The sequence below is a fragment of the Euphorbia lathyris genome, chromosome 3 (genome assembly GCF_963576675.1).
Source record: "Euphorbia lathyris chromosome 3, ddEupLath1.1, whole genome shotgun sequence".
NCBI lineage: Eukaryota > Viridiplantae > Streptophyta > Magnoliopsida > Malpighiales > Euphorbiaceae > Euphorbia > Euphorbia lathyris.
In genome coordinates this window covers 109,760,319-109,786,545 of record NC_088912.1, presented here as the reverse complement: position 1 = coordinate 109,786,545, position 26,227 = coordinate 109,760,319, and the positions used below count along the sequence as shown (strand labels likewise).

The 26,227-nt window shown below is 34.1% G+C and overlaps 1 protein-coding gene across 1 annotated transcript; it reads left to right on the top strand.

Moving 5' to 3' along the window:
* Positions 1-8,212: 8,212 nt before the first annotated feature.
* On the top strand, positions 8,213-15,819 carry LOC136222864 (uncharacterized). Its single transcript, XM_066010557.1, has 10 exons — positions 8,213-8,257; positions 8,445-8,549; positions 10,254-10,327; positions 11,186-11,189; positions 11,272-11,320; positions 11,434-11,483; positions 11,575-11,624; positions 11,880-11,895; positions 12,026-12,077; positions 15,547-15,819. Exons 1-10 carry the CDS (start codon positions 8,213-8,215, stop codon positions 15,615-15,617), a joined length of 516 nt encoding a protein of 171 aa, XP_065866629.1. The 3' UTR covers positions 15,618-15,819.
* Positions 15,820-26,227: the final 10,408 nt, after the last annotated feature.

The window sequence follows — 26,227 nt, the reverse complement described above, 5'->3', positions numbered from 1 at the left end:
ACCCCCCATCTCCTTCCCTGTTGTGCTAGATTGCCACTCTCCTCAATGGTTTCTAGTTGGAGTACCATGGCCTCCACCTTTGGCCTGTCTTTGCAGTATGAAGCTCAAAAAGGCTTCAAACTGTTTTTCCAGATTACTTGATTCACCCATAACTTGCTCTAATACCACTTTGTTAAGCTCCTGAGTTTTGGATCAAATTACGGGTCCTTGAACCTTGAAATCAGGAAGTGAATCTTACTTCTTTTTCTTTCGAGATAGTATGATGAGAATTAATTAATGCAGCTCGTTAGAGAGAAACCTGGATCTCTATGATGAGAACTCCTGACCTCTGAATTTGTTTTTCAAATAGTACTTTACGAATGATAAAATGGTTCCTTTCTATAATAGTACAAAAGGCAGACTTAAACTAGTATTCCTATTCTATTAGATTTAACACTTCCTAAATAAAAATTCTAAAAATAAACTACTATCCTATTAGAATTAGAACTTTCTAAATAATAGTTCTGAAAATAAACTCTTATTTCTACTAATACTAAGACTTCCTAAATAAATGATAATTCCGAAAATAACAATTTCTAAATAAATTTACTCTGATTTGGACTAGCCACAACAGTTTCCTAACAACATCATTTTCTGTTTATATCAGCAAAAACTTTACTGAAATATCTTGTCTAATTAAATTGACTAAAACATTGAAGGAAACAGTGTATATGAATGACAGATCTAAACATTGCTACCACAGTACTTAAAGCACCTGGAGAACCAAGAATTAATGGCCAACAATTAAAAATAGGTGACTCAGTTGAATTTGTTAGGTAGCTACCATGCTTAAATTAAAAACAATTACACTACACAACATAAATTTGTTCATAGATGTGCTTGTATCCAAGTGAACATCACATGCAAATACTTCTTAGCTGAGTAATCTTCAAGAAGAACTAATCCTCTAGAAGAGACACAAAAAATAAAATTTAGCATACCTTGCAGATCAAGTATTGAGTCTTCTAATTTGTTTCGTTGACTTTTCAAAATTTTCAAGTTATCCTCATGCTGCTTGGTTTGGATTCCTGCTGTGTGTAGATCATCTTGAAATTTCTGCAAAGGTTACAATTTAACAATTAGTTCTTTGACCTACTTTACATTGTAAATAAGCTATAGTAACTTAAAGTATGTCTAAAAAAATACAAATTGCAATGTGAAATTTCGGCTTTTTTTTTACAAATGTCAACTCCATAAAAATAAAATATAAATAACAGAAGAATTGCTTTTGATTTACACCCACATCACAACAAAATGTAAAGATCCTATGCAAACTGACAACCATAGAATTGTATATGACGGATTGGGCTTGCATAGAACAACCATTTTGCATTTCATTACTTGGGATAATAGTAGCTTCTTCTTCCATCACAGCTGACAAATCCTGCGGAAACACTCTATGTAAGAATTACAGCTAAAATAAAAGGATCGACTTAACATTTGCAACTATGAACATATCATCTCAAAGAGCAACATGACACTATGTTCCTTATACAAATAGGTAAAGCAAGGCACATTTGTATGCATCACAGTGCACCTCAAGAAACAATAAAAAGCCGACAAACAAAAACCATATTTACTAATAATGGAAATAGTCATAGTAATCTTCTGAAATCTAAAGATGATAAAAGTCTAAAACATATGAAGCCTCAGATATAATTTCTTTATGGTCTCACTGCATATAGTGAACAAATTAAAAGCCTTCAAAGCTTATGCTCCCAAATAATATCCTAATTATTGGAAGATAAAGTCATCAAAATTAGCTGCAAAGTTTAAAAGTTCTCTGCCATTCAAAAACAAGGGCTGGCAATATAATTTCTTTGATAACAACCATGCGAGCATATACATGGCGTCTACTCTTCTACATGTCAAAATTTTCAAAATATAGTTCACTGAGTGAAGCAAAATGAATCCAGCCACACTAATCACCATCCTTCTTAGGGTCTCGAAATTTATCATATGCGAGTATTCCAGTGATTAATATGAGATACGGTACGGCGGGGATACATCAAATTTTATATATAATTAATAATATATATATCATTTATAATGAAAATTCAAAAGATAAATAAATATATAAATCACAAATCATATTCATAAAGTGATTATAAAAACACAAATAATACTCTCAAGTCATTATAAAACCACAAATAACATCTATAATATTAACTAATAAGTAATTAATTCATAGAAGATCGACCAGATGAGAGGAAAAACTCGATCAAAGTAGATTGACCAGATGAGAGGGATCGACTTCAGCAAAGCAATCGAGGAAGACAACTGATTGCACAGAACCACTGAACAGAAGAACTCGATCAGATGAGAGAAAAGATTTAGGAATTTCAATTTTGTTAGGGTTCAATGCATCACATAGGAGAGATTTTCAATTTTAGTTTAGGGTTCAATCGATTTCGTGTCGGTATATACTAGTAATCCTGGGATTATTTCATTTTAATCCTTATATTTTCTGAGTTTTAAAAAAACCCTTATACTTTCATAGTTTTTTTAAAAAAACCCCTAAAGTATCCCCGAAGTGTCCCCCGCCTATCCCATCATTTAAAAAAAACATTGTAGCATCATTTTTTGATGGGGCATCATTTAATAAATTAATATTATTTATTTTCTTTTTCATTTATTTTATATACATAAAAACCAGAAATCAAGAATCATTTAACACTAATAATCAATCCATACAAAATCATTTAACTCTAATAATGATGAAATGGGTTGGAGTAAAAACATTGTAGCAACATCAAAACAGATAGAGAATGTGATGAAAACATGGTTTGATGCAGTAAATTTGATGAAATGTGTTGGAGATGGTCTAAGCTCCGGTTAGTTGCAAACTGAAAAGAACTGTTCATTAAACCCAAAACGCAATATTACCATCCATAAGTGATGACCCGCGAAGCCAAACCGGGCCGAATTCATTACACGGGCCCAGCCCATACTTAGACCCATGGTCTAGGATCGGATGAGACCCGAATAGAGCCCGAATAGAGGAAGCGGGTGAAGTAAGTAACTGCCCCGAATTCCTAAATGGAGCATCAAAACTCCCACTCAGAACAAACGATACCACGTTTGTTGTTGCCACGAAAGCCACGAAAGGGACATGGCCTAAAAAGGAGTAACCGCCATCGGAACGTGGCCTAGAAGGAGTAACCGCCCTCGGCGGTTACTTAAGAACACTTATAAAAAGGCATAAGGCCAAAGGGGAGAGGTACGTTCACATTTTTCCCCGTAATGCTATTATTACCAACCTTCATACAAAGAACTGACTAGATCGTCGAAGAGTTTTCCCGGAGATCCCGTCTCCGGTTCTGTTTTGCAGGTAACTCCGGCGGAGATCATCAAATCGGATTCAGCAAGTTATCAATAAGTGGTTCAGATCAAGGCGGTTAGGTTTTGACAACAACAAATTTAACTTGTCAAAACTAATTTGTGTGACTCACTTATATACCAAGTAAAACAAAATTCACTTGAAATTATCTGATTATGGATTTATAAACATCCATGCAAAATAATTTTTCTTAGAAAGAGAGGAATTAAGTCCAATTTACATTAGAAAATTTGAATTATCCGAATGATCAAAGAAAATTAAGCAATTAAAAAGGACGAATTCCATCTTAAATTACAAAATGCACAACTGGAAAATTATGGACCCTAATTTGGTCGATCCAACAATGAGCTTACCCGGAAATATAACTATAGAATTCCTGAGCATTAAAGACCTAGGATGGGCAAAGAATAAGATAATAATTTAAATAGTTATCGAGTTTTGTCATTGTATTATACTATTAGGTAATTGTGGTTTCCTAAATAACTACCACTATGTTTAACAGAGGCGATATACGAGGTGATATAGGGATAAAAAGTGGCTCTTTATATACGTTGTTTGTTAGAGGGGGTGTACAAGGAAGGATAGATGGGTCGAACTCCAATTAATTTTATTTTTTTTTAATTTATAATCATAATCAATGTATCTTCCACATAATTTTTTTTCATGTGAGACTAATAATAGTAGATTGGCTCTCTGAACTTGTCCATAATTGTTTTTTAGCTCCCTGAACTTTGCAAATGTCTTACCAGCTCTCTAAACTTGCTTATTCCGTAACAACTGAATACAAAAACCATAATACTAACTCGTGTTAAAGAGCAAAAATACTCATAATGTTTTGGAACATGAGTAATTTTACCCCTAACGTCTAAAATGGTGCAATTTTACCCCTAACATTGGAAACCAAGAGCAATTTTACATTTAACATTGATAAATTGGGTTAATTTGAGAAATAATTCATCAAATTGTCTTCTCGGTCATGAATCTTGTCATCTACACTTCATACGTGCATCATTTTATCGGTAACAAATCACAAACATATGTTGGGATGTGAAAAAAAATATACTATCTTTTGTACAAATTGGACAAAACAATTCAAAAATTTCACCAATTTATAAATTTGATCTTGGCTACTAACGTTAGGGGTAAAATTGCACCATTTTACACGTTGTGGGTAAAGTTACTCCTGACCTAAAATATTAAGAGTATTTTTGCTCCTTAACCCTACTAACTCTGGTTCCTCAATATTTTGAAAGGTAGGGGAAGAAAAAAATTACCTCACAAATAGATGTATTTTTAGAATTTAGGTTTAATAAGTTTTGGTATTTATTTGGTACAGAATAAGCAAGTTTAGGGAGCTGGTGAGACATTTGCAAAGTTCAGGGAGCTAATAAATTTTTATGGACAAGTTTAAGGAGATGGTGATACGAAATAAGCAAGTTTAGGGAACTGGTGAGAAACTTACAAGTTCAGAGAGTCAATCTACTATTATGGATAAGTTCATGGAGCTGGTGATGTATTAGGCCTAATTTTATTGACCTATTTCAAAGCTTAGTAACCAATTCACAATATAAGCTCAAAAAAAGTGAAAAGACTAGTCAGACTTGCCACATATCATTTGCTTAAATATAACAGCAATCTATACTATATACTAAATTTGTAGTTAATAGTACTGATGTATCATCTCTTGAAGATATCTATGGCCCGATGTGCCATTTTCTTAAAATATTGTAACTCTTCTTCTTCACAACTTTTCTCCTTAGCTTTGCATGACCATGGTGATAAACCGTTCCCAAATAATTACCCACGTTCTCAATCTACCCATTCTTTATCTATTCAGAATACACGTTTTATTGGTAACTGCTTTTCTTCTTCTTCATTTGCACTTTGTTTTCTTCATTTTATGTCTTACTTCTTCTCGAATTTTGATTGCATTTGTTGTCGATCTGTGTTTTCTAACCGTTCAAATTTGTCATCTTCGAGCGAGGAGTAATTCCAAGAGACGCTTGTTCAAAGAAGCTCAGATCTAGTAATCTTCACCTACCCCCAATGTATATATGGAATCTACACTATTATTTAAAATACATAAAATTAATATGATTATTTTTGTTTGTATATGTAACTTCTTAAATAAATTCAGTAAGTAACATCAAAAATGAAATATTATAGATTTGTTTATTTACAATTTTTTTTCAGTAAAAATGGGGTGATGGTTTAGGGAAAGGCCGGACATCCCGACTAGGTCGGCATATTATTAAAAAGCAAAGGAATAGTATACAAAGGAATAAAGAAACAAAAAGAGGAGAACAGAGCAAAACTAAATTCTAGATTGTTCAATCGAACTATAATCACCATAAATGAAAGAACTCCAAAATGAAAGAAAGGTATCTCCGTTCCCGTCCCGTTAATCCCCAATGGGGATCCCCATTATTCCACGTGATAATTGATTTTTTGGATGATTTTAAGTACATTTTAATTAGGTGATTGATTGTTTTCAATTTTTAGTTTTATTTTTATTTTAAAATTTTGAGAATGGTTGCTAATATTTGGTATTATTAGCTACTGTTTTTTAAACGTTTTGCTTTTACTGATTTTTTAAAACGGTGATTCCCCACAGTGAATAGGGAATGAGAAATGTGAATAACTTTTTTGGAACATCTCTAAACTGGATATGGGGTCCCTGTGGGGACGGGGATGGAGATCAGGGGATGGGAAATGCATTCCCCGCCCCATCCTGTTTACATCCGTAGAGAATTCTTGCCGCAACAGATGAAATCTCTGCTTCCACTTGCTCTACTATTATTTTGTATAAACTCAGAAACAATCCCGTGTAGGCTAGCATCATCACCTATGGAATGTTCAATTTATACAAACGAAAAGTAAAGTTTAAGTTCCATATAAGAAGGTGTTTCATCTTAGCAAATTACTAATTAGCATAGATTGTCTCACCACATCTTGTGAATTGCCATTCTTAAGCCAAACCTATTGTAAACAAAAAACTGAAATGAAAGGTTTTGGACAATTTTGACTTCATTTTTATTTTCACTATAAATCCATTTTAATATGAGAAAAAGTTGTAAAAAAAAACATTTATGAAACCTGTTCTAGAGCTAGTACATATTCTTCATTAGACAATTAAATAATAGTAACTTTGTAAGGATTTTATAAAAGGACAGATTCACACTGAGCTCATGGAATTTTTCATTATGCAATATATATTCATCTCAATTAACACACTTTCTTCTTTGTCTATGTCATAGGGATGAAGGCTTAAACATTGTACTAACGTGACACATAATATTAATCATAATAAAGCAAATGGATCATAACATGAAGAGTCATATATATTTTACTAAAACTATTATTGGATCTATATTGATAATTTTCATTATAGAACTTCCCATAATTAAACAAGATAACATCTTATTAATATTGATGTTCAGTCGAGATATGTTCAGGTGGTGATCCAGGTCCAGGGTTATGAATTGGGTTTTGTCCCCCATGAGTTTCTCTCAAAGAATGACTGTTTGTCGGGAGTTGGGGTGGTTCTCCAGGTCCGGGGTTATGAATTGGGTTTGGTCTGCCAGGGGTTCTTCTGAAAGAATGACGGCTGTGATGAATTGGGTCAGGTCCACCAGGAGATAGTCTAAAAGAATGACCATAAACTCGGCTTGACTGTTCATGATCAGCAGTAATGAGTTGGGATGGGTGATGAATTGGGTCTGGTCCACCAGGAGATAGTCTAAAAGAATGACCATAAACTCGGGATGACTGTTGATGATCATCGGTAATGAGTTGGGTTGGGTGATGAATTGGGTGTGGTCCGCCAGGAACTTCTCTAAAAGAATGACCATAAACTCGGGTTGACTGTTAATGATCAGCTGTAATGAGTTGGGGTCGGTGATGAATTGGATCTGGTCCGCCAGGAACTTGATTGAAAGAATGACGGTAAACTTGAGGCAATTGAAGAGAAGGATTTGCATTAGAAACTTGCACAGTTAGAGCATGAAGAAGAATGAGCATCATAGCTCCTATTGTTGATAAAATCATACTGGATAAGTGTATTGCATTAAGATATCCAATTAGAGGGATATATATATACAAACACTGAAAATCTTAGAGGATCTGATATAAAACCATGAATTGCAAGTATACAGAATTTGAGTTTTATATTTAGCAACTTGGGTCAGAGGAGATTTGATCCCTTGAACCCAAACCAATATCACTACAAAAATAATAAGTTTTGGGTACAAATGATTTGAGACAAATTGTATTTTTAGTCCTTAATTTTAGTTTTGAAATTAACACAGAGGACAATTATATTTATTGTCTTATATGGTTCTTTAATCTAAAATGGGGGACAAGTTTAATTAATAGAATTAATATATATAAATTTACTAACATTAAAAGGACAAAATCGGATTGATTTTGTTCTCCATCTTCTCCCCTCAGCCTCCCTCCCTGTCAGCCGACTCACACGTCTCCATCTACAACCAGCGCCACCGTATCCTTTCTCGCTCTTCTCTTTTATACATTTGTATTGCCTTCTCTCCCTTTTATTTCCCTAAAGCCTGATCGATGAATCCTAAAGCAATCCACAAGTTCGAGGGCAAGGGTAAGCAATCGACAAGTTCAACAGCAAGGTTACGTCGGTCATACTGAGTTCCGTAATTTCCTTGCCGTCAATGATATGAGTTGTTTAATTTCTTTTTGCCCATCTGTTCCTCCTCGATTATTTTCTCAAAATTTATGTTGTCGATTTCTATAAACCCGGAAACAAAATCCTGAGCGATTGTTAATAATTGGCGGTGTTTGGAGAAGAGAATGAAGGAGAATATGGGAAACCCCCTTCATCTGAAGTCGTTGAACCATATATCTCTGGTGTGCAGATCGGTTGAGGAATCCATTGATTTTTTACCAGAATGTTCTTGGATTTTCCCCCCGATAAGGAGGCCTGGATCTTTTGATTTCGATGGAGCTTGGTAATTTCAAGAAAATTTTCTATATATCTATCTGGTTTTTTTCAAATAAAAATGGAAAAAAATCTTGATCGTGGTTTGTTGTATAGGTTGTTTCGGTACGGAATTGGAATACACTTGTTGCAGTCGAAGATCCAGAGAACCTACCAAAGAAAGGTGAAATTAATCTGAAAGATAATCATATTTCGTTCCAGGTAAGTGAATCAGGCGACTCATTTGTTAGCTTGGGTTTCGCTGTGGTTAGATAGACCTATAGTTGTATACTAGTGCAGGGTTTGGATTTTGGAATGTCAATTTGAACAATGTTGTCTCTAATATACTCTAAGTTAAGTTGGTTCTAATGAATTAGATAATCTCTGATGCAGGCATATGTTGCAATTTTAGTTAGAAAAATATAATATCAATAAGTATAAACATATGTGCTGTCTCTTTAGGAGTTCTGAATCATAATAGTTTTTTTTCAGTTGGAATATTCAAAATGCAATTTGATGATGTCTTTACCAATTGAAATGCATCAATTTATTTTGGGATAAGGTACCAAAATAGGCCTATGGTTTTTGGGAAAGTATCAATCTAGCCTCCACGTATAAAATAGCACCAATATAGACTTAACGTTTTAAAAAAGGTACCAATTTAGGCCTTGATAACGGAATGAGACACGTCATTGATATTACTCTGTTATCGAGGCCTAAATGGGTACCTTTTTCAAACGTTAAGCCTATATTGGTGCTATTTTATACTTTAAGCCTAAATTGATACTTCCTCAAAAATCATAGACCTATTTTGGAGCTATATGAATATTGTTAAGGGAGGTGCTTACATTAGTGGATTTGTATTATGGTTGGCACTTAGTATACCAAAGGGAAAAGTTAAAAAACAATATTTGAATTTTCTTTTTATCTATGCTAGCAGAAACTAGACCTTGAATATATTTAATTATATTATGTGAACTCCAAGTTTGAAATGTGCAGGGAAATCAGGATCGTGAGGTGCAATATTCTTATTTTTCTTCTTTCGATTCTTCTGCTTATTAGCTGTATAACTTGGGAGATTGTTTAAATTGGAAAATAGGTTAGTCTGAAAGTTTATTTTTACTTCATAGCCATTTCACTTTATTTTCTTAGTTTAATTGGACTAATTTCATAACATTAGATGGTAAGGTTTATAAACACTCCTTTTATTGGATCATATCAACAACTCTAAGGGATTTACACTTGAGCACCTCTATTATCTTGCAGATGGTTTTCATGATGCATGACGTGATAGGTCTTTCTTGCCACCGAACAACTATGAACAAGTTTTGCCTTTTGATTCATATGAGGTCTTTCTTTTGGGCAGGTAAATTGCTTTCTCTATTTTTTTTGCATTTGCTTGTTCAATGCAATAATCTAGAGCTAATGGTTAATTGTTTTGTTTTGAGAGAATTAAGGATAAAAAAAATTAGATGCAACTATTCTATTTCCTTAGGTTTTGGTCTCCCGATTGAAGAGATTAAGTGTTCTTGTAAAGAAAGGGAAGAAAGGCAACATGGTTTCTGTTGATCACTTCCTTGTTGGTCATTATTTGCTTCATGTTACAGAAATATATAGATGAGATGTTACAAAATGGTGAGAAGAATATACATTGATCTACCATTTTGTAAACCAATGTTCTTGTTTTGCTGTCATTTTAATTCCCCTCAATTGTTGTTTATGTTGACTTGCCTGATATTTGGTTCAGACATGTTATTGTAAACATGTTACTTCGAGATCTTCTGGTCATGCTTAAAACCCGTAAGTAGCTAGATCTGTACCAACTTATTGGCCACATTAACAGCCTCACCTCTTATTTTTTCAGGTTTTTAATTACATAAGTTAGTTATTCTAAAGTTTGTCAATTTCCATGCTATATGTGTGCAGGTCTTTGTAATGACTCATGTTCCGGAAAATGTCTTAGCTTCATTACTTTCTACTTCGTATCAGTCTCGATTAAGGTATGCTTGTTTCTCTAATGCAGAAATTTATGGATGCTGATGTTTCTTTACTGCCTATCACACTCTAATTGAAGTTTTGTCAATGATTTGGTCCTATTAAATATCCTAGAGCAGCAATATTGATTTGGTCCTATTCAATATATAATCACGTGAAATATGATGTTCAAATCACATTCTTCAGTAGAAGCTTTTATGTTTATAGTTTCTCTTTGCATTAACTGCAGTCCTAGAACCACGGCTGTACACATTTGTTATTTGCAAAGCCAAGTAGTATCTCTCTAACATGGACCATTAACATCTTACCTGTGATCTCGTTCACTATTATTCAGGAACGTTCTGCACCATATCTCTGCTCATCCATGCTCATGAGGAGATCCGCGTGATCAATCTCACATTTTGTATTAGAATGAAGACACTCAATTTTATCCGTTGTGCATGTTGCTTATATTAATAATATGAATTGTGAGATTGCAGAGAAGATTCAGTTTGCTTCTCTTGAGGTAGCATCTCCAAAATTCATGTCATTTATACAATTTATCAAACATTTCATAGGCATGGAAACTACAGACGAAAATAACAACTGAATTTCATTACAAGGTTGTGAACAATGGAGGCACCCGCGAGAATGACAACAACACAACACCATCCCCGGTAGGCTGCTCCAAATCTCTTATTCATTGTTTTTCTTTTCTTTCTCTCAATTTGAGACTTAACTAACCAAATCATGCTTTATGTTACAAACCTTTTATAAGGCCAACTTGGATAGTTATTACCTATAGGCCAATTTTTCTGATTTTTCAATGGTCGATGATGCTCTCATCTTTCGAATTTGATTATTTTTTTGTTTGATTGTTCTAGTGGTGTTTGTTTGTGTCTGTATTTTGATTGAGTTGCTGGTACTAGGGTAGGTCTCAACAACTTGGGGATTTTGGTTGTTGCAATAGCATTTGGGGTTTTCTAGATTCATCCATGAAGAATTCAACATATTTGAAGGTGCATTCTCTGTCTGAAACTCAATTCATTTTTGTCTAACATGGTGATGAATTAAAAATGTTCACATAGTGCTTTTTTTCACCTTTGTTGTTTGATCGTGACTTGATTTTCAGTGGCAAAGCATGTTGTTGATTTATGTGCAGCTCCTGGTAGCTGGAGTCAGGTATACTTGATTTCGATGATGCTCTTGTATTGCATTATATAGTACTTGGCTATTTGATAACAGAAACGCTTATAGAAATGTGCAATTGCAGGTTTTGAGTTGTAAATTATATCTACCAGCTAAACTTTCACAAGATTCAAGGTTGGTTATTTTTTCTATAATTCTGAAATATATGCTTGAATCGAAATTAAAACGCCATTCATCTTCTCTTCCAATTTTGTGTCCTGATATTGCCTTAACTTACAATTGCCAGGGCTTGTTTTAAACTTCAATTTTGTCATCTGTCTTGATAGTTTGACCAGACCTTAACCTCCAATTTTATATACACATTATGCGTACATTGGAATTGTGATTCCTTTGTTAATTTGATGTTTAATTGTTGTATGCTGATTGTAGGCTTTGGAAATCCAAGGTAAACATACATTTCATAACAGTTAATTTTCTCTTCTCTATGCAGCTCTGGGTAACCCGGAAACATACATTTCATAACAGTTAATTTTCTCTTCTCTATGCAGCTCTGGGTAACCCGGTTGTTGTAGCAGGTTGTTTTGCAGTTGGCTCCTTCTTTGCAGCAGCAGCCGTTCAAAATCATAGGTATGTAAACTCATGTGTTGTTTGTTTCTCTTTTGTTTATTCTGTTGTGCATCCCTGATATTCATGCTTTTAAGTTTTATGTTTTGTTTCTGCTTTTATTTTCAACAGAACACTTGTTTTAGTCATGCATAACTTTCTCTGCGAGTGTTGATCCTACCATTATAGGCATTAGCAAATCTGTTGCAATTAAACGCTGCGGTATGGAATTTCAGGATGTAGATACTTTAAGACAGTTTCGTCTCTTTCTAAAACATTTGTATTTCCTAATTAAGGATGAATGCTATAATTTCAACATAAGTTTCTGCGACATTTTATAGGAGCTCTCTTCAATCCAAATTGCATATTTATTTCATTTTATGGTTTGACAAAATTTTGGACAGAATATTTAAGGACCGATATTGTCTCCTTTGCATGGGGACGACAATTGTCCTTTAATTTGTAGACAAAAAATCATCCCGTAAGAATAGGGACAAAAGTTGTCTCGTTTATATGGAGACGACAATTGTCCATTTCTTTGAAGACAAAAAATAGTCCTCCAAAGATAGAGACAAAATTTGTCTCCTTTGTATGGGGACGATAATCGTGCCTAGAAAGAGGGATGATAACCGTCCCTCAAAATGAGGACGACATTTGTCCTTATTCTTAGGGACGACAATCGTCCCAAAAAATGAGGACGATATCATATTTTTGTCTCCTATAGAATAGGGTACGCTCGCATAGGGGACGAAACCAAGGGACAATTAAAATTGTCTCCAAAAGCAAAGGGGACAATTTTTCTTATTTTTGGGGACAATTTTAATTGTCCCCAATAATCGTTTTTTTTTTGTAGTGTATTTTCACTTGGACTGGATTTGGCTTCCATGTTTTCTAACAATCAAACCCATAGATAACCAATATTTTCACTTGGACTAGATTTGGCTTCCATGTTTTCTAACAATCATACCCATAGATAAGCTTGAGTGGGTAGCTTCATTTTGGTTGCAAAAAAATTAAATTCACTTAACCCAATTCAAAATCTTTTAGTGATAGAAATTATATTTAGCATCTTGTTTTCTTTCATGTATAAACTCTTTTAGTGATAGAAATTTAAAAATATATAAGGACAATTTTAAAATTTCAATGTTATTTTTGTATTAGGAAGTAAATTAACACCATCTTCCAAAAATTTGATTCTAAATCTATTTAACAAATTTTAACCCATTAATAATATTATATTGGATTTTTGTAATGTTTTCGTAAATCACGTGTAATTTTACTATCTCTATAAAAATGACATGTCAAAATATGAGATGTTCAATTTGTGTTTGCGAGTGAATCCTATTAATAGTTAATCATATTTTATTTTTCTGATTAATATTATTAGCTTTTATTGCATTATATTGTGTAAGGGTTCATTTAAAAAATTTATTAACAACCTCAAAATGAATTTTTTCAAGAATTAAAATTTTTTAGTATCACATTTACTATGAAATAATATTTTTTATTTTTTTAGCTTTCTCTCAAGTGTAAACATTAACTTTCTTTTAATCACCAGACAATGCATAAATTACATCAAAACTAAAAAGTTGAAGAATTAAAATTCTTTAAAATATGCTCTTTAAAACATCCTCTTCAAGAAGTCCATCATTTCACAAGCATGCATATCTATGAACTATTTTTTTACATCTATATAATGTGTAAAAGTTAATCAATGAAGTCATGTTATAGTTATCCGCGAAGTTCTGTGGTTAAATTGCATGTTTGAGTCGTGATCAATTTATTTTTTATTCATTAAGTCATTATAAATTAAACTGTTGATTAATTATTTTTAAATACATTAAGTCTCTATTTTTTAAATGGATATACTAAGTCTTTGATTAATTATTTTTTTTCATTATATTAAGCCCTCCCGTAACAATTCATTTATGCCAGAAATTCAAACTCGGTTTAGCATGCATAAACTGTACAAGTTATGGATACAAATATGCACAAACTCAATATTTTTCTAAAATAAAATGTATGTGCCACAAGCTTTGATTGGTTTGCTAGCATGTGAGACAGAAATGTACAAGTTATGGATACAAATATGCATTGAAAGATGCGGCAAAATACTACTGTGATATCAGCAAATGTTCCAAAAGGCTTTGGAATTTGGATATGCATAATAAAACCAAGATATTATTTTTAATTGAAGTTATTATTATTATTTGATAAATTATTTTTAACGAATATTATATTAATTCTCTTCCAATCATTAAAGAACTAAACCACTTCAAAGGGAATAACATTCTAATTTTATATTGAACCACACAAAATTAAGAAATAGTCATTTATTTGGATTCTCACACTACAAGAAAAAGGAGTAATAGTAAGAAAAATTTAATAAGGGTCTAAAATTCACTTATAAAAAATACTTTTAATAAGCACAAATTCTATTATTATTTAATAATAAGCAAAAACCATTTTTGATTTACTTTTACCAAAAAAAAACCCCTTATTAATTCATTCTAAAGTAAAACCCCTTTATTTTCTATTTTAATATTTAAATTAAAACCCCTTATAAATTCTAATAAAAAAATTAAATACTTATTAATTATAGTAATAACAAGTTAATCACTTATTAATTTCTTTTGCTTTTAATGCCCTAAATTTTCCCCCCATGAATTTTCATTTCCCTCCCAAACTTTTGGTTCTCTCCCTCTTTTCTTTTTGTTCCCCCCAAATTAAGGGTCATTACCATAACCCCATGGCTGCTGTTCTTCTTCCGTCAAACATAATGACTGATGTTTTCTCCTCTCTTCGCCACTCTCCATGAACGTCAATTTCCTCTCTTGGCCGCTCTCTATGAACGTCATTCTCCTCTCTTGGCCGCTCACCTCCTGCCTCAGTTCGGTCTCACTGCTAAGGTTTCTTTCTTTCTTCCATTTTTGTAATCGTTCTCCATGTATGTTTGTGTTTTCTGCGAATATGTTCTATTGATTGCAGGTTAAGAGAAGGAAGTCACAGAATGTTAAGTCCAAGCAAAAACATATCCACATGGAGTCTCGAGAACCTAATCACAGTATCCAATTTGTAAAAACTTTAAACGTCTCTTCTTTTTCTTTCTTATTCTTGAGCTATTTTGCTTATTGATTCTACATACATTTAAACTTTTATTTTGATTAGATTCGATTTAATCTTTGTTTGGTGTTTATTAGTTGAAAAATGAGGTTTCCCCTCTTAATTCGTGCTCATTATTTGTCTTAGCTGCTTTAATTTTAAGGTTTTCTTCTTATTTTCTCTTCCTAAGTTTGTAAGTACATGGAAGAGGTGGAATAGTGTTTTAGGTTTCAGCAGTCAGATTGGACTTAGTTTTTCAAAATTGAAAATGAGTGCTGAAATTGTTTTTGGCTTTTTACATGGTGTTATGTATAAAGTGGAATACTGGGAGACTTCTTACAAGGATTGAGGTTTGTGTGATTGATTTGATTGTGTTCATGTTTTTGCATAGAGTGTCAAAAGCAGATTTTGGGAGTTGGATTTAGCAAGGATAGCAGGCTTTCCTCCCTAAGGCTGGACTAATAAGCAGAGTTAACAACTTCAAGGAGTTAAAAGAAAATATTAATTTAAAATTCTTCAAATTTATTGCTTTCATTAGTTGACCATGTATATACTCTGAATTTTATAACCAAATTATGTATAACACATGAAATGCGCAGAATGTGTTGATGCTATACTATCGTATAGATTATGTTTTCTATAAAATCCAGTGGGAATTGCTCATGTATCTATTTTCTTATTGTTTTTTGCTTTCGTCTGGTTTCTAACTAGAGGATGGAGCAAATGTCTTGCAGTGACATTAATATATGGATTCCTTCTCTTAATTTGTTATACGGCTTATATCTGCAGTTATTTTTGAAGAGGCTTACGATTGTTCATATGCCTCCACCTATGGTGGGGCGTGATGTTCATACACCCCACCTGTGGTGGAGGCATGTTCTTCACATGCCCCGATACCGAAAATTTGATTTTTAAAAAATCATTCGATTTTATTTATAACAATCGTAAATAAAACATATTTTTGAACAAAATTATGTATCATTAGTCATTTCCCATGTTTTTTCTTTACCAAATTAGTCCGGATTAGATTTTGGAGAGTTTTGTGTTTTTTGTGTTTTTGAGAGGATTTGAAAATTTGAGAACATGAGTGAATTTGTTAAAAGGGCAATTTCGTCTTTTCACGGGGCTAGGGGTGGGAAATGGTGGCTAGATTTAGTAATCCACAATATAAATTATAATTTATATTAAATTAAATGAATTCTGGAAACTATTGTATGTGTATAGTCTCAGGGTTCAGAATATTATACTATATAATAATTTCAACCATTTAATTTATTATATATTAAATCTAAAGCTAACTTATAATCAGATACAATTAAATTATACTAACTAATTATTAATAAATATAGTTTCTAATTAAATTTAACTTAGTTCGATCGGTTCGGTCAATTCGATAATTTTGATTTAAAAACCGAACCGACCGAATTTACCGAATTGTTATAAAAAATTAAACCAAAATCGAACCTAATAGATCGAAAAGCCGAACCAAAAAACCGAAATGCTTCGGTTCGGTCGGTTATTTCGGTCCGGTTCGGTTTTTGAACACCCATTGTAACTCTGATATTATTAGTCATATTGTTATTTTTTCTAGTTTTTTTATATTGATTTTTAAAAATAATATAAAATATAAAAATTAACTAATCAGAAATTAGAATAAAAGAAATGAAAACCTAATATAAACATTGTTTTGTTAACAACAATTGCATCCGGTATTCTTCATCCAGAAGACATATTGTTGGGCAATTGTTATTGTTACTTGGTCCGCTTTTGAATTTATGAAAAAAACCCAACCTTAGTCTTCAATCCATGTCGGGTTGGGTTGGTGTGTGGACTCTATATTTTTTATTGAAAAAATAATAATATTTATTGTTATTATTTTTAATAATTCGGATTTAATTGTTTTTTATATAATTAAATTCCTTTTCTCCTAACGTTTCTTCAATGGTCATGGTCAATGGTCATAGTAAATCGAAACTGAGCATTTATAAAGTGCAGACAGAAACAAGTTGGTACAATACAATTAGAATTCGTACGATGCAATTTTCTTTAAGTCATTGTTTTATGTTATTTTTTAGTATTTTATGAGCGTTTTGTACTTAGTTTTCATTGTATTTTACCTTATTCTCGTCTTAATTGGAGTTTGGAGTAATTTTAGAAATTACTTGATGAGCTGCGATTCCAAAATTAGAAGGAAGAAATCAAATCTAGCTAAACCCCAAAACCTTCCTTACTAAATTCTAAATCAATTATGGCAAGAAAAAGAAACATCCTTGAAGGTTATGGAGATATAAATCTGCCTAAAAACACTCCAAAACCTTCCTTGGTCAATTCCAAATCAAATATGGCAAGGTAAGGCAACAACATTAAAGACTATAGAGACAATTTAGGTGGTTTTTATGTAAATATGTGACCCAAAACTCCTATAAATAGGGACCTTATTGCTAGTTAGCTCCTGACACCATTTTTACATCGTTTGTAGCTTATTTTCATTCACTTTACCTTTCAGTTTCACTGGTTCTTAGAAATTATTTTCTTTATTTCAGTTCTACTTCTCTTTTAGTGTCGCAAAGGTTAAACTAATCCATAGTTTAGACCTTGCAAAGCTAGACTTTGGTTTGCATTCACCTTGTGTACTCAAGTACTATTATATTGACGTTCTTATTTTCTTTCATCTTTATCTTCTTCCATTTCTAAGATTTCAATTTTAGTATATTTGAGCATGAGTTCCCTAATTCTATTTCTACGATGCTTACATGTTTTAGCTCAATCATGAGCTAAATCCACATGGGCTAGGATGAAGGTAAACTTAGCCTAATCAAATATGAATTTTTAATGAGTTTTAATATTGTGTTGTAAGAACTTAGCAAAAGAATTAAGTGACAACCATTGCTTTATCTCTATTTGAAAATACACTTTTACCCTTGTACAATTTACCTTATTTTCTGTCATCCTCTATCGCTCTCATCAATTTCTCTCAACCATAACTTACTATTTTCTTTCAAAATACAATGAGATAATGTAAAAATTATTTACCCTTGCTACATAAAAAACAATGAAAGCCTAAACAAAAGTAGTTTATGCATGCTTGTATTAATATCAATTTCAGATACCTAATGTAAAATCCTCTTGTGAATTGGCACTTAAAGAATTGAAAAATTGAAAATAATTATCTATCTTAGTGTTATATTTTTTAAGAACACCTTAAACAAAACATAGTTATCAAATCCAGATTCATGAATTATGACTCATTCATCCAATTGTAAGATTGGGTTCAAATTTATAATATTATATGTATATATAAAATTTACCATGATATGCTTAATACTATCAAATATTAATCTAGAGTGAGTTTAGTAGTTTCTGTCGTTGAAGTTCTTAATGAACAATGTGGAAAATTATGAAGATAATTTGGTTCTTATCGACTGTTGTTGCACGATGACAAAGTGCACACGTTCTCTAAATGGGCTCGGATAGGATGGAACTTGTGTATTGAAATTTAAAAATCATGTTCACATGTTTTGATTTGTTAATTAATTATATTAATCTTGTTTCTTATTCTTTAAATTTGTTGTTGGTTCTTTTTCCACTAATTTATCTCATTCCTTGATTAGAGTTACAATTTTCTTAAATAACAATATGAAATTTGGGATAAGGTAGATTGGCCGCCTATAGATCCTATTCAAAATAGAGCTGAATAGACCTAAATCATACCATTCCAATTGTGAATTGTAAGATTATGTGATAATTTGGATTGACCTTATAGATTTCGCTCGAATTATAGTTCAATGGGTTCGAATCCTGAATCATAAATTTCTATTAATAGTGAAACAAAGTGACGTTTTACTTGAATTGCACTTTTAGAGAAAGTCCTGAATAATAAGCTTTTGTTTCGTCATGAGGGGCTTAATGTTACCAAATATGAACGATTAGGTGCCTCGGGATGTCTGGAAACCAAATTACACTTCTATCCATTACTTATTATTATTACTTTTTTAATATTCTTAAAGAAAGTATACTGATAGTAGCTATTGATACAATTTCTTGGTTTTTAAGGAAGTAGCAGCCAAGACATATATTTAGTTATACTTGAGAAGAAGAAAGTAGATAAAAAAGGAAAAAGAACAACTTGATGCTCAAAATGATTGGGTTCCCAAGACAATGATGAAGCATGTCTTGGCCAAACCATATACTGTGTATTATGAAAGGAGACTAGCAGGCAACGTTCTACCACAGAAGAAGTAAGAAGATGAAGAAGGAAAATGAACAACTTGATGCTCTAAAGAATTAGCTTCTAGATACACTAGTGAAGCCTGTCCTGGCCAAACAATATATTATGTATTATGAAAGGACACCGCCAGGACAGACTTCACATGTGTCTCTGAAACCCAATTTTTCTGAGCATCAAGTTTTTCTTTCTCCTTTTTCATCTGCTTACTTCTTCGCTCGTAGAACTTAAAACTTTGTCCGGGTGCTGAGTTTCATGTCACTCTCCTTTTATAATACACAATATACAATTACCAAGGACAGAATTTATCAGTGTCTCTCGAACCCAATTCTTTTAAGCAACAAGTTGTTCATTTTCCTTCTTTATCTGCTTACTTCTTCTTTAGTAGAACTGAATATCTGTATGGATAGTACTTCCCTGGAAACCATATCAGAATGACCAGCTATCAATATAATTTCTTTAAGAATATTAACAATAATAATAAGTAGAGGCTATAAGTAATGTTATCAGAACCGGATCAGATATCAAACCGGATTTATAACTGGGTCATGGGTCACTTGGTCGGACCATATGACTCGGATTGGTCGGACTGGATAACGTAATAAATAAATAATATTTATATATTAAATATATATAATTAATTTAAAATTATTTTTATAAATTATATATAAACCAATATATGGCATGGCATATTAATAATAATAAATTTTTTTGAAGAAACTAATAATAAGAAATAGAATATAATAAGAAGTTAAGATTATGTTGTTAAGAAAAAATAATAAGAAGTCAAGCATATGTTAAAAAAAAAGTTTAAGAAATAAAACACTGAGTAAAGAAGTCTGATGGAAGGTCCAACTAACAATTTGAGATAGAAAGTTTCCCACATCGGAATAATAAATCAAGTCAAGATAGGTGCTCCATATATATATAGTTTCAATACCTCTGTTAATCTTGTGCGCATGAAATTATTGTGCGCATGAAAGACATTGATTGTATTTCCTGCACTGATCAAGAACAAACTTGTTGACGCTCAAATGAGGTTCTCCTTCATAAGCTCCAACAACTTGATGAATCTTCTCCATCAATTTTGCGCTCATGTAACTGTTTTCAGGCACCCGTATCCCATGAAATCCACCATTTATAGTCAGTGGAGGCATTTGAACAATGGGAAACCTGTTAAGAACTTGAAGATTGTGAATGTATCCCTTTTTCTTTGTTGGAGCACTAATATGTTTTGAATCAACAAATTATGACTTCACTTCAAATAAGAAACTTCGACAAACAATATCAAGTTTTTTATATGAAGTGAGGTCATAATTTGGTAATTTGAAACATATTAGTGATGCGGTGAGGAATAGGGGATACCGTCACAATCTTTCTGATAGGTCCCAATCAGGTTACTCAATTGGCAAAGAAAATATTCTGCTTAGGGTGAGAATTAACTAAAGATAATTGTTGAAAGTATTTTTTTCTCCCCCTTATTCAGTTCTAATTCAGAGTTTAAATACAAAGAAATTTCAACTACTATCCCTATTTTCTAGCAGCTATCTCTAAAAAATAGGAAAACAATAACAAATGCACGTTACATAAAGATATTCTACTTGACCTATTATTCAGCAAAACAAAATCAGTTGCTGCTGATTTAATTTATTCAAACCATAAACCCCACTTCTTTTAGAACTCTAAGTTTACTGACCCACTTCAATTCCTTGTAAACATGGCAGTTCCTAATCAATAAATCGTGGGTTCCTCTTCGGCAATCGTTGAGATCTTCGTGGTCTATCAATACCATCCCGTGGAGCAGGAACCTTGTCCTCAAGGTTCAAATTCACAAATTGATCTTGCACTGCTTGAGCGTCTTCCCATGTAGCATCTTCAGTGGGTAAACCCTTCCATTTAATTAGACTTTCTTCAACTATTTTGGACCCTCTTTTGACCCAAAGCGTATCTAAGACAGCTTCTGGCACCAACTGAATTTCACCATCCTCAACAATCGGGGGTAAATCAACACTGGTAGTAATAGCATCTCCTATCTTCTTTTTCAGCAAGACACGTGAAAAACCGGATGTATACGGGACCCATGTGGCAATGTGAGTTTATAAGCCACCTTACCAATTTTTTCCGCAATTTGATAAGGTCCAAAGAAACGACATGCAAGCTTTTGATAGGCACGTTTAAAGACGGATTGCTGCCGGTATGGATGTAATCGCAGGAATACAAAGTCTCCAACTTCAAATTCAACATCTCTCCTTTTAGAATCAGCTTGTTGCTTCATTCGATTATTAGCAGCCTGCAAATTCTCTTTGAGCTGTTTAAGCACCGCATTACGAGTCTCCAAGGCCTGATCAACTTCATGTACATGGCTACTGTTTCCATGATAAAAAGGAATTGTAGGGGATGGGCGTCCATAAAGGGCTTGGAAAGGAGTCATCCCAATAGACACATGATAAGTTGTGTTATACCATAATTCAGCCCAAGGAAGAAAAGAACTCCATTTGCGGGGCTGTCGATAAGCAAAACACCGTAGATATTGCTCAATGCAGCGGTTGACCACCTCCGTTTGCCCATCCGTTTGCGGGTGATAAGCAGAGCTCATTTTCAATCGAGTACCTGAAAATTTGAAAAATTCTTGCCAAAAACGACTTATAAACAGTGGATCTCGATCAGTTATAATCGACTTTGGCATGCCGTGAAGTTTCACAACCCCTTCGATAAACTTGTCAGCTACAATTTTTGCTGTATATGGATGGGATAGGGCCATAAAATGTGCTGATTTACTGAGTCTATCCACCACAACAAGAATTGAATCCCTACCATGAGAAGATGGAAGACCATCTATGAAGTCCATGGTGATATCATCCCAGACTTCGCACGGAATTGGAAGCGGCTGTAGAAGTCCAGCTGGTGTCAATGTTGCACTTTTAGTCCGTTGGCAGGTGTCACAAGAAGCTACATATTGCTGCACTGTTTCATACATCGATGGCCAATAAAATTGTTGTGTCAGTCGTTTATAAGTTCGTAATACACCGGAATGTCCACCAATTGGCGAGTCATGGAATTCTCATAGCAAACGTTGGACTATGTTGGAGTGGGGTGGTATGACAACCCGATTTTTGTAGCAAACTAACCCATTTCGCCAATTATAGGAACCTCCATCACCACATGTAGCTTGGGCACCAATCTTTTTCATATATGGGTCATCATGAGCTGCTGCTTTAATTGAATCCCATAAATCAGTTTGGGATACAAACAAAGCATTGAGGATTGGGCTGCCTGACATTCGCGACAATGAATCAGCTGCATTATTTTCCCTTCCTGGTTTGTATGTAATTTCATAGTCGTAGCCAGGTAGTTTAGTGACCCATTTCTGCTGTTCCGGTGTAACTATTCGTTGTTCCAGCAGATACTTTAAGCTCTTATGATCTGTTTGTATGTAGAATCTCCTGCCTAGCAAATAGGGTCTCCATGTTTGAATTGCTTGGATTATAGCTAGCATTTCTTTGGCGTATACGGACCAAGACTGTTTTGTGGATCCTAATGCACGACTCATGAACGCAATAGGCTTGCCTTGTTGAGTCAACACTGCTCCTATGCCATCTCCAGAAGCATCTGATTCAATGGTAAATGATTCATTGAAATTTGGCATGGCTAATGTTGGTGTAGTAGTCATAGCCTTCTTTAGCTCTTGGAAAGCCTGCTCAGCTTCGTCTGACCAACTGAACTTTCCTTTTTTGAGCAGGTTGGTAAGTGGTCGTGCAATGAGGCCGTAATGACGAACAAACTTCCGATAATAACCTGTAAGTCCTAAAAAACCACGCAATTCAGAGACATTAGTAGGCCTTGGCCATGATAACATGGCCTTAATTTTCTCCAGATCCACCTTAACCCCCTGAGGAGTTATAATATGCCCCAAATACTCCAATTCTTGCAACCCAAAAGCACATTTGCTAATTTTGACACAAAATTGATGATGCCGCAAAATTTCAAAAGCTGTTTTAACATGTTCAAGATGCATGGTCCAATTGGGGCTATAAATAAGAATGTCATCGAAAAACACTAATATGAATTTGCGGAGGTACGGGCGGAATATTGAATTCATAAGAGCTTGAAAGGTGGACGGGGCATTACAAAGCCCAAAAGGCATAACTAAGTATTCATAATGGCCATTGTGTGTACGAAAAGCCGTTTTATGAACATCTGAAGGGTGAACCCGTACTTGGTGACAACCTGCCCGCAAATCAAGTTTAGTAAAATAATGGGCTCCATGGAGTTCATCAAGCATGTCATCAATAGTGGGGATAGGAAATCTGTCTTTAATTGTAACTAAATTAAGGGCTCTGTAATCAGTACAAAAGCGCCAAGAACCGTCTTTTTTCTTGACCAACAACACAGGAGATGAAAAAGGACTAGTGCTTGATCTTATAAGCCCCAATTTAAGCATGTCATGAACTTGTTTTTCAATTTCAGCTTTTTGAAAGTAAGCGTACCTATATGGTCTCACATTCACTAGTTCTGTTCCTTCTTTCAGGATAATTTGGTGGTCTACTTCCCTTGTGGGGGGAAGCTGAGTTGGTTCCGCGAAGAGATCCTCAAATTGTTGTAGCAAATGCTTCATATCAGTTTCAATATCGTGTGGAAGCATCTCAATGGAAGGTTGGAAACAAACAGCAAAGATAGTACTTCCTTGTCTCACATCTTTGTAAAGAACTTTGAGTGATGCATCTTGGATGGATTGGTTATCCAGCCCTTGCAATTTGTGCATTTGATTTCGCCATTCGAACTCCATAGTAAGCTGCTTCCAATTACAAGACACTGTCCCCAATTGCTCCAACCAATGGATTCCTAGCACCATATCCAAACCATTTATGGGCAAGGCATATAAAGTAAGGGTAAAAGGGATACCTTGGAGGAGGACATGCACATTTTCAAACTGGCCTTGGCATTTCAATGTCCTTCCATTAGCTACTTTAACATAAAATGGCTTTGTAGGGATGACCGAAAGTTGTAGCAGGTTTGCCACTCTTTCACTAATGAAATTATGGGTTGATCCACTATCAATTAGAACCACTACTTCACAAGAGCCAATTTTGGCCTTGACTCGCATTGTTTTATAAGCGGTCCACCCTGTTAGTGCATGAAGAGAAATTTCAGGTGTAGATTCAGGATCCCATTCATCGTCACTGATAATGTTGTTGCTGCCCTCCAAGAGTAGTAGTTGAGGCCCTTTACACCTGTGACCGAGTGTGAACTTTTCATCACAATTAAAACACAGCCCTTTTGCACGTCTCTTCTGCATTTCATCCCACGTCAATCTCTTCATTGGTGAAGCTGATTTTAATTTTGGAGATGTGGCATCAACTCCCGTTCGGGTGAATGGGCGGAACACGGCCCGTTGCTTCATCAGTTGTTCATCTCTCATTCTTGCGAGACTAATGGCATCTTTTAGTGTCTTTGGTTTGAACATTCGAATTCCATCTGCAATATCTGGTTTGAGTCCTCCCATAAATGTTCGTACCAAGGCTTTTTGCGACCATCCATGAACACTGTTCCCGAGCCGCTCGAACTCCTTTTGATAGTCACGAAGGGAACCTTCCTGTTTCACTCTCGAAAGTGCTTCATCAAAGTCTTCTGCTTCTGTTGGCCCAAACCTTGCCCAAAGTTCTTCTTGGAATATCTCCCAAGTCACCTCCTTCTCTTCTTCCTTATAAGATTTCTTCAACCATTGCCACCATTGATTAGCTTCGCCCTGTAGATGAAACGAAGCCAATGGTACTTTTTGTGAATCAATCGTACCTTGGTATTCAAAGAATTGATCCACCCGAGTGAACCATTCAGTGGGATCATCACCAACAAAGCGAGGAAATTCAATTTTAGCCAGTTTTGAAGTAAACAGTTGTCTACCCCCATCACTATGGTCTGGAAATTCATCACGCACGAACCCAGCACGGCTATTGTGAGGATGAGAATGAAACTCAGAATTGTTGCTTGAAGAGCCAGACTTGGTTCTGACTACAGTATCCGTGAGCGTTTTGATTGCCTCCTCCAGATGATGAAGTTTGCCATTAACACCATCCTCCATCTTACTAAAGCCAATTTGGAGAGTTGCCAAGCCTGTTTCCAGGTTTTCAATTCGCTCTTTGTTTGTTGCCATCTTGCGTAGCTCTGATACCAAATGATAGGTCCCAATTAGGTTACTCAATTGGCAAAGAAAATATTCTTCTTAGGGTGAGAATTAACTAAAGATAATTGTTGAAAGTATTTTTTTCTCCCCCTTATTCAGTTCTAATTCAGAGTTTAAATACAAAGAAATTTCAACTACTATCCCTATTTTCTAGCAGCTATCTCTAAAAAATAGGAAAACAATAACAAATGCACGTTACATAAAGATATTCTACTTGACCTATTATTCAGCAAAACAAAATCAGTTGCTGCTGATTTAATTTATTCAAACCATAAACCCCACTTCTTTTAGAACTCTAAGTTTACTGACCCACTTCAATTCCTTGTAAACGTGGCAGTTCCTAATCAATAAATCGTGGGTTCCTCTTCGGCAATCGTTGAGATCTTCGTGGTCTATCACTTTCAATTCATAACATGTTTCCTCTTGTTCAAATGCATCCACTGACCATAAATGGTGGCCTTTATGGGACACGAGTGCCTAAAAACGATTATCGGAGCGTGAAATTGACCGAGAAGCATTAGTCAAACTGATTAATATAAATCACTTGGTAACTCATTGTCGGTAAGATTTATGCATTTGCAAAGACATTTTTATAGTTTAAAAGTTTACAAATGCGGCTTATGGGTGTTAGTTAACCTAATATTCCTTCTCCAATCTAATATATGG